Consider the following 12,961-nt stretch of genomic DNA (forward strand, 5'->3'; position numbering starts at 1 on the left):
AGGAGAGAGGAGAGAGACTGAGTGAGAGGTAGAGACGTGTTGAAGCGTCTGGAAGTGATGGCGGCTGTTAACATGGATCCAGGCGACATGTGTGTCAGCCCCAGCAGCTCAGAACACCATGAAAAAAAAATCCTTCAACACGTTCAAGTATCAGCAAATCACTCATTAGTTTTTGTGCTAATTGCCACTGGCATTGTCGTTTACGAGGTAACATCTTTTGCAAATTGCAATGGAAATTAGCACATTAGCGGTGAGTATGATGGCACACATTTGGCCAAGCTGAGAGAAAAGGGACTAATTTAAGAACTCGGTATTGCATTTGTTTTTGTTTTTTTATACTACTAGTGTAATCTGAAATCTGTATGCACTGTATCAGTAAGTAAGTGATTTATTAATGTTGTCCAAAGACTTGGTGAGTCAGAGTTAAATATCACACGATTTGGAAATAGCTTATTATTGACAATAGTTTGCGGAGTCTGGAAAAGTTGAAAGAAAAAGATTGAATGGCTGGTACTAAGTAACTTGTTTACCTTAATATATCCTTTTCGTAGTCCTTCGGGGGGTAATACAAGTGTTAATGGGATGATTCGTGGTCATCTCCCCCTGGTGTCTCTGGCCAGAACTCAGCCCTTGCAGCTTTCCCTGTTCCGGACTAATGGACACTAATGGAATCACTAACTGGAATCATGAAGAAGAAGCTAACAGGCTAACGGGCAAAGCTAACTGCGGGCTAGCACCACTTAAGCAGTATTTACAGCCAAGTTTGAGTGAAAAAATGTATCTCCATTGTACAATTGGACGTACAAAATCCCTCTCTCCCTTTGCCTTTTCTATCAGCGGAGTATTTACTTTCACGGAAAATTAATGAGTAAAAACGAACGCAACATGCTACGACACCCGCAGTGCCGCTTATGGCCTCTAGGGGCATGACTTACTTAGTTCTGCTTAGAGTTTTTTATTTCAACTCACACTTAGTTTGATACAAAGTCAATCAGTGGGGACATTTTTTTGTTGTTGTTTTGTTAAAAGTTATAATGAAAGCTGCCATCTGTCACCCCTCTATATGTTTATTATGCTGGCAGTAAATAAAGATTTTCTCATTTGCTTCTTTCACGTAGACCACAGTGCGCCGCTCTGAATTGATGTTATGAGACTTGGGACCTCTCCGGGACATTCTCATTAGTCAAGTCATCCTCCAGTGCCTCTCTAAGTTGGCAGGTAATCTTCGGAATATTTATTTGTACTGTCCGTCTGCTATTTTGTGCTATGGGAGTTGGCTGTTCTAATAAATACAAGCGCGCAATGGACAGAAATAGGACAATAAACCGCCGTGGTTATTAATTTAGAAATGCAATTATCGGATCCGTTTAAATAATGAGCGCAATTAACACATATTTCATGGTTATGTACGTATTTAGCACGTCAGCATTCTTGTTGGAGCCACCTCATTGAAAACAGTCAGTAAAGTAAAGGACAAACAAAAGTAATGCTCTTTTTTCACATATTTTGTGGCCATCTGAAATGAGCATACTTATGCATTGGTAAAAAAAAAAAGAAAAGAAAAAAAGATTAGCTTATTTTCCTTTCTCCTTTGTGGCTGGTGTTATCCTTTTTTCATTGCAAATGGCAACATCTTTGCACATTGCTGTAATTCCAAGGTCTTCACCTTTTAATTTAACACTTCATTCCAAATGTCTGAGCAGGTCTTGGTGAGAGGCGAACATCTTCACTCTTAACCTCAAAACAAACTCCTCAGATGACTGCTTTATGAAATACTATTCTGGCAAGAATGTGTGTGGTTTATAGTAGCTTGCACACACTACGGACATGTGGCTGGACGCGTCAGCCTGTGGTCTCCTGGCAATGAACGAGAAAATCTATTTTTGCTTAGTTACTAATCAATTGCATCTGAAAGTAGAAGGGGAAACCAGATCTATAGGGCTTTCAGTTGAACAACGCAAAGTCCCTGAATGTTCAACGATTTCAAAGGCTGCTCTACTACGTTTATGGAAACAATTAAACTTGGTAAGCTTTCCACTTGAAACTATTAACTCCAACCAATTTGAAACATGTTTGAAGATGGTTTGTATTTGAAAAGTAAAAGTCCTCAGAGGAGAAGTTATGCTGACGTGAATAAAAGTTCTCCTCTGCCTTCAAGTTTGACAGTAGAGACATTTACGCACTTTTGGAATGAACTGTGTATAGTTTAAAAGTTGTTCCTTATGCAACTCATTACCAGGTGTTACATTATTAGACTAGACTTTTGAGCCTCTGCCAGACAGAACTTTGAGCCATGGGACTCCTTTGTTCTTTCTCCATTAGCAGAGCTCGTGGGTATAGACTAGATTTAAGAACGACTTGACAAGTTACAGTATATTTACAGCATTATACCAAGTGGAATTATGCATGTTTCAAATTGGATTAGCTGAAATAAACAAGTGGTGAACCTAAAATGCATGTGTATAGTCTCCAAGCTATTTATGTACAAAATCAAATCAAATAATACTATGGTTGAATGAGTAAGAAAATAACATTTGGTTGAGGCTTTTGTTGACACTAGAGATGCACCGATTCAGCCTTTTTTTGCTACCGATACCAGTACTGGGGTTTGAGTATTTGCCGATATGCGATATTTACCAATACCAAGAGACTTTCTTAAAAAAGTGAAAAATGTTCACATTTTAAGGTCAATAAAGTCATGCTTTATTGTCATGATGTTACAGATCAATGTATTGATAAACTAATGGTTGAACATTAGGGTGCGTACCGATGTTCCCCGGGTCCGATGTTCCCCGGGTCCGATGTTCCCCCACTTGTATTGACGGGGGAACATCGGACCCGGGGAACATCGGTACTTCGCATATTAAAAAGTCCCGATGTTCCCCCGTCAATACAAGTGCCAACGCTGCATGCGATCAGGGTAGACTTACGCACAGGCATAATGCAGCGCTCTTCATTCATCAGGCAAAACGTAAAACAATCATCAGCAAATATAAGTAGGCTACTCATGCCCCAACACTACGTTAGCCTGTAGTGAGCCGGTCACAGCGGAGGGTGCAAGCAGGGATGACATGTCGAGGCACAAGGAACTGGTACACGATGCAACATCTGCACAGAGACAGCCAGATGTGCGCGTCCTGCAGACAGAGGTGCAGACCGCGCAGATGTCTCTGTCCTGGAGAGGCAGTGAACACTGAATGATCAGGACCGTGGGGTGGGCTTGGACAAAATTGGGTGTTCACAGGTCCACCCGCGGTGCCGCGTAATTGTGCCATAAGCCCCGATCACTTTTCCTTTGCTGCGCTTCCTCAGCGTTCTCATTTAATATAGGCTATGGATCGTTTTCATGTCAAAAAACAGCGGCGCAAATACAGTTCAACCTCATTCAGTGTCAGTGGCCTCAGTGGTGCCTCTCAGAGCGTCTGATGCCAAAGCACAGTGCGTAATGCGCGCATGACAGGCGGCGGCACTGGGAGAGGAGTGAGGACGCAATGCATGTTGCCCCATTCGTAAAAAGATCCCTAATTTAATGTGTATAAGGCTGGAGTGCAGCCATCAGAAAAGACTTGCTGAGAGTTAGGAGCGGCTATGGCATGAGCCGCTGCACTTGGCTCTCCGCGCGCCGCGTAATGGACTACGCTGGGGCTCACGGACAATCACAAGAAAAAACATGGATTTACGCACGATCGAGCTACAACAACGAACCAATCAAGCAGGTTGCGAGGATAAACGGGGGGAGATCTGTTTACAAAAAAGAAAAGCGGCTGTGGGTGAGTTCGGTGTTGCTAATTTTACTTTTCTTGTCTGAACTGCGACACGTTCTTATTCTGAGGTTGTACAAAAATGTTGTAGGCTATTACAATGCGAGATCTACAAGACTTATAGTATGTTATAAAGTAGCCTAATCAGTAGGCTAGTTATGAGCGAAACCAAGCCGCTTGTTGCTCCATTATCCGCGCGTACAGGGCCGCTCTGTGCCAAGCGGTGAAGAGAGAGGCGGGGGGCGTGTTCACTGCTTGCATCGGTCGGGGAACACCGGGCCCTCCGGCGTCCGGAGGGTCCGATGTTCCCCGAGGTACGGGGGAACATCGGACCCGGGGAACATCGGACCCGGGGAACATCGGGCCGACCCCGAACATTAAACAAGGATCACTGGACTTTTCTACACTAATTATCCTTGGGTATATTACATTAATATAAACAACTCACATGAAGTGATCTGATCGTTACAAATATGTTAGATCCATTATTTCTTCTTTAGGTATTTCTATCATAGTTTCTGTCCCAGCCTTGATTAGTTTTCATTAGCATTAGCATGCACCTGCTAGCTTAAGCATGCTATTGCTAGCGCAGCATTTTGTGCGGCGATCAAAAAAACATTTGCAGAGGTTAAAACTAAATCAGCGTTCTTAGCTTTAACACACCTTTTCTCCAGTTCAGCTTTACCCAAATTGAAAGGTTTCTCAACTAGCCTAAGGACCAGTGTCGCGCCTCATTTGAAAGCTAAGAGCAACAAAACTGATCTAAACAGATAATTTTCCTTGCGTTGTTGCCGTGTTTCTTGTCACCATTTCAGTTTTTTTCAACACATTTTTGTCACTTTTTCATCACATTTTGCCACATTTTTATTTTGCGTTTTTGTTGCATTTTTGTTATTTTTCAACGCTTTTCTGTCACTTTTTGTTGTTCTTTTGTTGCTTTTCTGTGACTTTTTTCCCAAGAAGCTTTTATATTTTGGTAAAGCCGAACTGGAGAAAATGTGCTCATTTAAGGTGGGGGTTGAGAGGTTAAAACGATATGCATGCCCATATTCACTTAAAGTAAAAAAGTAAAAGTTGTGTTTTTAAGGGGGGGCGTTGAGAGCCAAAACTGGTATAGTTTCAGTATCGGATATTTGTAGCCGATACCTGAAATCGTATTTTTTCTAGCATTGACTAGATATCTGATACTAGTATCGGATCGGTGCATCCCTAATACAAACATATCATCTAGAATCACTATGACCTCTCGGAACAGAAAGGAATATCATTTCAGCTGTATTTGAAATGTCTGAAAACTGGCAGCACTTTCGATGACAAAGACAAACCTCATCACCTTGACCTTGTGAGCTGGAAGGGACTCAAGCCTATAGTTAATGCAGGAAGTAAATACCACACAGTTTGATACATGAGGCTTCCTGGTCCAGCCAAGACAGCAGTCAGGCTCGATCATACACAGCCCTCACCCGGCATTATAGCCCAAGGGCTCACAGCGTCCCAGGACTTTAAACACCAGTCATAAATATTCACTTAACATCAAGAGGGTTTTTATAGCCCTGTGCCAAAAGATGTCCTATATCAATAACACCTTTCCAGAGATGGAGAGCAACCACAACATTTATGAAAAATCAATTAATGGAAGCACGCTTTTATAATATTTATAATATTTATAATATTTATAATGTTCAGATGACATTTCAAATAGCTAAATAACAATTAGCTTTGGGAATAGTGCGCTGCTTATTGCACGTGCCAACGCAACAAGAAAACATTAGAATTAGGGCTGTATTTGTCCCCCGAGCTGCATTTTGGACTCCCCTGAGGCCTAGACCATCATGAACTTCCACTATCAATAAAAGCCACTGCTCTCTCGGTTCTTGTGGACACACCTGTGCACACTCACACGGCTCTAAAGCAGTTTCTTGGGTATTATTACTTCCAAATCAATTACTAATGCACACACTAATGTCCCCGTCCATGATTAGATTTAAATTGGTTACAGCAACAGCAATGCATGATCAATACCCTAATTTGTCTCTGATCAATAAACAGCCCGTGCAGTAAAATATTGTTATGAGTGAACCACTGGCAACCACTCGAGTAAAACAGGAAACAGTACGGATCCATTCAGGGACAAACTATCTTGGATTGGTTGATTCCTCTGTGATATAAACGATCCATAAAAAGGAATTTGCACACTTGTTTTTTCTCTGTGGCAATAATGAACTTTGAGGAACCTTTGTGTCCCAATGGAATCAGTAAGAAGTGCTATTAGCCGGGTACTTTCAAAGAGACATTGCTTATTACATTTTTAGTATTATAGTAGGCCTATAGTACATATATAGTATACTTTCTGTTTTTACGTTGCATGTTGTGTTCATATGACATCAATAACTATAAAGTGATCAGTCATTTACACTGACTCATATCATTTCCCTCTCCACCATCTGAAAAGACCAAAATCAAGACTGTCATCAACGCAACCTATTTGATAGCGTTTTCAAAACAAGTTGTAATTAATCATTTGTTCACCGCGACAAGGCAATGCAGAAGTAAAGTGTTGACTCACCAGATAGTTGGTGGCTCTGAGCCCTCCACTTCCAGGTAGTCATACTTCTCCTCAGTCTGGAAGTCTGTAAAGATGACAGAGATGGTGTCTCCAGGCTCGGCCAATAGGATCCAAGTACAGTCGGCCTGGTTACCATAGTTGTTGGGGTAACCGGGACTGGTCACCACCCCACTGCCGCCCCCCACAGTGCCCCCACATGTGTCCTCAGCTGTCAATCAAATCAGAGAGACAAATAGAAAACCCGGGTTAGGGAGAGGAGGAGGGACCGAGGTGCGGACTTGTTTTTTTGGACACAATAATTTAGATTTACTCGGCTTTATATGTTAGAATTATGTTAATGAAATAGCAACATCGGTTTCTTTGCCAATTTAATCATAAATTTGGCCTAAAGTTATTATTGCGTAATTTCTCATGTGCTTAACAGGTCAGCCAGCCCTACTCCCCGCCTCTCTCTCCCGCTGTCACATGACTGTACTTCAGATTTAGAAGGCTGCAGTTACATTCTTCAGTCAGCAGGTTATTTTATGAAGCATTTTGTTAGCGATGTATGACTTTTTATGAAATGTACTGTCAGATCATAAACTACACGGAAATGGAGCTCTCTTATATGTTAGATACAGAGTATATAAATGGGAATATGGTTAAACCCAATAGAGTCATTAGAATGATTTAGCAGAAGCCAGTTGGAATCATGAAGTTTAGGCCTTAGGCTGCAGTTCCTGTCACACTCAGAGATGCTAAGAAATGTCCAATAACAACTGCTGTCTTTGTCCACCAATCACAGAGCTCCGCTCTCGTCTCCTCCAATCACCACCAAGGAACTTTAGGCTTCTCCAATTGGTAGGTTTTTGAATCAACAGACCAATTTGTGTAATAGTTAGAAAACATACAGTTGTCAGATGTGATGATAAATTTTGAACTGATTGTTGTCACATCTGACAGTTATTGAAAAGTACTGATTTACTGTAACAGATAAAGACACATGGATTGCGCTGTGCACAGAGCATAAATTATACATTTATAATTTATACAGATACACTCACGGAGAATCAATGTTCCACATTGGACCTTGTTCTGTCACTGCAACAACAAGCCTCAAAATGACTGGGCTCAATGTACTCCTTCACATACCCATTCAGTGAACAAAATTAGAAGTCAAATGCTGAATTTGCCCAGAGTAAATTGAGGCCAGTCCAGTGATCACTGTCGCAGTAACAACGATTTAATGGGAACCTTTTTCTCGAGAGTGCATATAACCAACAGTAAACATGGTATAAATTATACCTGTATAATTTATATAAAGACATAGTACTATATGTAACAGACTCTTCAGCATATGTTTTCCCACACACCAGTGAGTGCAGTTTAGGCTGACAAGTGGTGCTTATGGCTGCATGCGACGCAACATGTTGATATCATCGATACTAAGAGAAGCAACAGCCGGACTAAAGAGCACTCACTGATAAGCAGGAAAAGACACATGTTTTATACAGGTGTAGACAGCACTGTCAGGTGTACATGCATGTCCCCTGAGGCCCACATGTACAGAAGACAGTGATAAGTATAGAGACCAGGCCAGTCTCCACCCCAGCCAGAGGGGCTACAACTGTGGTCCTCTACACTCCAACAGAATAATGAGTTAAAACATCAGCAATACTCGGATTGGACGAACAGTGCACTGAGTAGAGACAGGAAATACAGAGGCTTACAGGGGATGAAATCAAGAGACAAAACAAAGAGATTGATAGGAAACAGGTAGTTACATAACGTACTAAATAGGAACAAATAACAAGATGAAACAAAATTGTAATGAATCCTAAACTAAGCCTTCTGTTATAAATCATTGTGAAATTAGGAGCCATAAACAACTCAATTATTTTGCACTTGATAAAAGTTGTGTCCGTACAAGCTGTGGATGGAAACCAAGCATGCTTTGTCCAAAAAAACAATTTGCCACAATTCAATCACACACAAGGCTGTAGAGAGACAGACAGGCAGGATCGGCAGGCAGTCTGACAGGCATTTGGTTATTATGAAAATACATTCATTCTTATAGCAATATGTAAACGACCCCGGCGCCATGAGGCAAGACATCCGGGGGCCCCAAGGGAGACAGCACACTGCAGGAGACAGAGCAGCAGGCAGTATGACAGATGTGGCAGGTTTTTTTTTTTTTGAGTGTGCCAATGGGGCGTCCGCAGCGTAAACACTAATGTAGTCACACACAGAATCCATAGGATACACACTGTTCTGCCCCACAGTTTATTGATGTTTCTGTGACATTTGACAGACAGCTGCAGAAAGCCGTGAGGAACGCTTTGTTAAAGAAGAGGAAATGAACTTGTATTTGTGTAGGGAGTTAAAAGGACTATACAGAGTTTAAAAATGTTAAAATTATGTATTTTCCTCCCCCTACATGTTCCAGCAATATCTCAAGGTGTAGAATGAGCCCAGACACATTCACCACACCTGCCTAAAATCCTGCACTGTCACTCAAAAAGGTGTTAATTTGGGTCCGAAGTGCCGTCATGCACAAGCTTAATATAGAAGCTGCACTTACACGTAAGACCTGAGGTGGCAGTAGTGAATATAAAATGACCAACTTGCATGTAGCCCCTTTAAAAGTGCAGTGAACATAAAAAATTGGGGTGCAAAATTGGGGTGCAGTCTTGTCACCAAAGCAGCAGAGCTATCATTTGTAAGATGTATCATAATCAGGGCTTAAAAACCAAGGCATTGATATGTGACGTTTTTTTGTTTTTTTCTCCATTATTGTGCCTCAAAAGTTGGTTAGAGCACCCTCTGCTGGCATCAGGCATAATTCCACATTTTAAAATCAACATACCCGCCTCTATTGTCAGTCATATGCATGTTAATAAATGACATTGATGCAATAAATCCAGTTTGAGTGTAGACTTTTACCTTTTGTATACCTGAATAAATTCCAGAAATCACTTTCTGCAGAAGAAGTTACAACCAAATCAAACAGGATTACTCAAACCTTCATAAAGCAAAAAAAACATACTGCAACATTTTAGTCAATGCTTATTCTCAATGTCCGTCAATAGTTCTCCAGGTATGTTTTATATGAGGGAATAGCGAATTTAAACCTATAGGCAAAAAAGGCCAATTGGTCCTTATTCATGCCAAAACCCCATGCCCATGTGTCTTTCTTCTTCTTTCTCCATGCCCAAACCATGCAGTCTGGTCTAGAAACCCACCGTCAACAACTAGAACTTGTATTCTGCATCTTGATACGATTTGGCACATAATGTGGTTAGCATTGCGGTTAATTCTACCGAGTGTCGAGTAGAGGAGCGTGGCGTTTGAGAAAGCGTTGATGTGAAGTGGCGTGTGCAGCGTGTTCACATGAGGAGGGTGAAAAGTGCAGATACACTCAGCCTGAAGGGATTATCCTCCACTTTGCTGCGAAGGATATGAGATGACAAGAAATCAGTTTCAGTTTCTTTGAAATCAATTTGATTAGAAACGGCGTGCGGTGAAAAAAAGTATTTTCTGTCACATGTTTTATTTAGTCAGTCTTATTTTATTTTTTTTCCAACTTGTTGCATTTTCAATAAATCTTTTGAAACCATAGTGACCTTGTAGTTATTCATTCAGATTTATCACTTTTAAAACCAAACTTATCCAACTTCTTTTCATCTTCTTTGTTATTATTTTAAACATGAATTCATGGATTAATTTATAATTTCTTAATTTATAATTTATAATAATTAATTTATATTTTATTCTGGTAATATCTCAGAGCTGCTGTTGGGTGATGATCATTGTATTACAGTATTATAAAGTATACCTCAACCCATTTGTTCGTCCTTAAATGTTCAAAAATGCTGCATGCAATATAGTATTGTGGCAAACTTAAGTAAAATCTTTTGCAAACTTTAAAGCTGGCGGCAGTTCTCTGATCACTCTTCGTTCTAAGATAGGACCAGAGGAGGGTGAAGTGGTCTTGCCCTGGGACAGTAACCCTCCGGAGGGGTCCAGCACACACAGGAGCACACGCTCTGCGGCTGCAGAAGCACTGAAAGCTGCAGCTGCTTCTGTTGCCTTCATTTCTTATCACATCAGAGCACCAGTCCTGCCCTTTTCTTTGCCTTTCTGTCCTCAACTCCTAGCTTGTACCTGCCAGCACTACAACTGCACTTCTTACACAAGCCACACCGAGATATGAGAAGGTTATGGAAATGCCTTATATGCTGTACTTCCCAGAACACACAGAGAAATCACTACAGGCAATATTTTATACACACACCAAGACCTGATGGCTTTTAAATTAAACAGTAGCTACAAAATTGACAGGGTGGAAAAGTACACAACCCTTTTCTCCCTCTATATTTTTGTTTCCCCTTACGTCACAGGAGTTCTACGGATATACAAAGACATGTAAACAGATGGAGTCAGGCGAAGATGTGATAATCCTGCCACCAGTGAGTTTAGAGCACTGCGTCATAAAAGCCAGCCGGAACAATAGCTTTGCCAGATAATTGTGCTAATTTGGTTGTTGGTGGTAACCCAAGGAGGGAAAAATGTGACATGCTATAGTCTCAATTAAGAGCAACCGAGGAGCATATAACAACAGGCCACATGATTTACCCCCAGCTGTGACATCTCCCCTGCCTTAAAGCAAAACTAAACAGATATCATTCATATGAGCCTGCCCTCGCTCATCCTTTCTCTCCCTCTATGACTTCTTCTCGGGTCTCTCTCTCGGTTTCTCACTCTCTCTCCTTGTCCCCCCCCCCCTCCCCCCTCCCCTCTCATATCCCGGGGCGCTTTGATCACTTCCTTCTTAGCCTTCTCATCCTCTCCCTCTCTCTCTCTCCTGCCGTTCCGTCTACCCCACTGCGTTGTCATCAATATCGTAGTCATCTGAGGATTCCCGCTTCACAACTCCATGGTACAGTGTCTCGTCCCTTTTAAGATGTGCGCTCCCCTCTCGGCGTCCCCCTGGCTTCCTGAATCTCATTCCCTGATTGATTTTATGTGTAATGGCTTCTCTGGCCTCGATCGCCTTTCCTTGCCATCTTTTATTTTCAGCCATCTTGCTTCCTTCATCCCCCCCTTCCCTTTTTTCACTCATATCGCCATAACTCCGCTCCCTTATCCGGCATCACTTTGATAGGTAGATCCCTATCTCCGCCGGACTTCAATCACACCAGTGCTGTCAGACGCTAAGGATTATGGGACATCTACATCATCCTATACCCTCTCCTTTGCCTTTGGGCTGGAACCATCCCATACCTTCAGCTGGCTTATCTGCTCTCACCCGCCCATCAATCAACTTGCTGCCCCCCCATACTCCGGAAGAATGAATATATATAGCTGCCTTTTTCTATGGTGAGGATCATGCAAGCGTCACGCATTCCATCTATGATTTATGCTTTGCCTGCCATGCATGACCAAAAGAGGACAAATCTAAAGTGGGGGTAACTCAGAAGTAAAGAAATAACTTTCTAGGTCAGCGTCATGTGTTCACGTCAAGGTGAGGTGATGTTTTTTTCATCTGTTCCCCTTGAGGTGTGGCTCGTCTGGGAAAACATCTCACAAGAACACATCATAAAGGTCCTATGCCTTGAAACAAAGTGGATTCTCAGTCATCCAGGTAGTGATCACGAGTGCATGGACTGTTCTGATGGCATTGTGGTTGAGTGGTGAGGGTCTTGCCCCAGACTAAACAGGTAACGTATTCTCCGGACTGTAGAGCACACTTTTTTTTCAGGAGGCTACTCTTACTGCAAGGAAGAAAACAAAAAAAAGTTCGATGACCACAGCTAGAGGAACGAGTTCGCAAATGGGCGGCTTGCTGCCGGGAGAGGCTTGTCAACAGTGCAGTTATGCCTCCAGGCCCAGGTAGGCGCCAAGGCTGGTACTCCGATGCGACTTATATATGTTTTTTTCTTCTTCATGATGCACTTTTTGGGTGGTGCGGCTTATATATCGGAGCGACATATAGTTCGGAAAATATGGTACTCTTGTTTCTCCAACCATAGTTGCCCATACAATGTTTCAGGACTAATCTTCCATTGTTCTAACCAGTTTAAAGTGCATAACATTCAAAACAGCACTATTTTAGGATGTTAGCACGGACAAACAGCTCCATACACACACACATCATCCGTTAGCCCCCCAAATGAAGTCAGGTCAGTTAAAAGTCAAAAGCTGTTTGAGTAAATAGTGAATAATCATGGTGCAACAGTAGCCAAGTTTTATCTCGCCATCAGTTTACACCAATTTAGATGTAATTGACTGTTTTCAGGGTCATAAGTTAACTCTGGAATAATCACCATGATAACAATCTGTCTGTCAGTCTGTGCCCCTCGCTGAGTGCCCCCACCCCCTCCGTGAACTGCGCTAAGTCACTCGTTTGCTTTAATTGGTCTAAATGTTAATCGTTTAGTTGACTGACAGCAGCATCTGCGCTCTGATTTGTGGACAGATGTTGGCAGGGGCTAAAGGTCAACATCACTGCCATAGACATGACTTTGTGCTAAAATACCACAACCCATATGACAATGTTAAAGGGATATTTCAGGATTTTTGACATAGGGCCTAATTTTCTAGTTATCCAGAGGGTTGTTGATTTCAGTTGATTTTGATGCAGTCCTTATATTTG

The 12,961-nt window shown here is 41.9% G+C and overlaps 1 protein-coding gene across 1 annotated transcript in view; it reads right to left on the reverse strand.

Annotated features, from left to right (window-relative positions):
• The window catches only part of LOC306974403 (CUB and sushi domain-containing protein 3-like), a 383,839-nt gene that overhangs the window by 205,220 nt on the left and 165,658 nt on the right, over positions 1 to 12,961 (reverse strand). Inside the window, exon 5 of the mRNA XM_079571635.1 lies at positions 6,328 to 6,535. Within this exon, the coding sequence (XP_079427761.1) occupies positions 6,328 to 6,535 (208 nt within the window). The remainder of the gene's footprint in view (positions 1 to 6,327; positions 6,536 to 12,961) is intronic.

Source organism: Gobius niger (assembly GCF_951799975.1).
Source record: "Gobius niger genome assembly, chromosome: 14".
Taxonomy (NCBI): Eukaryota; Metazoa; Chordata; class Actinopteri; order Gobiiformes; family Gobiidae; genus Gobius; species Gobius niger.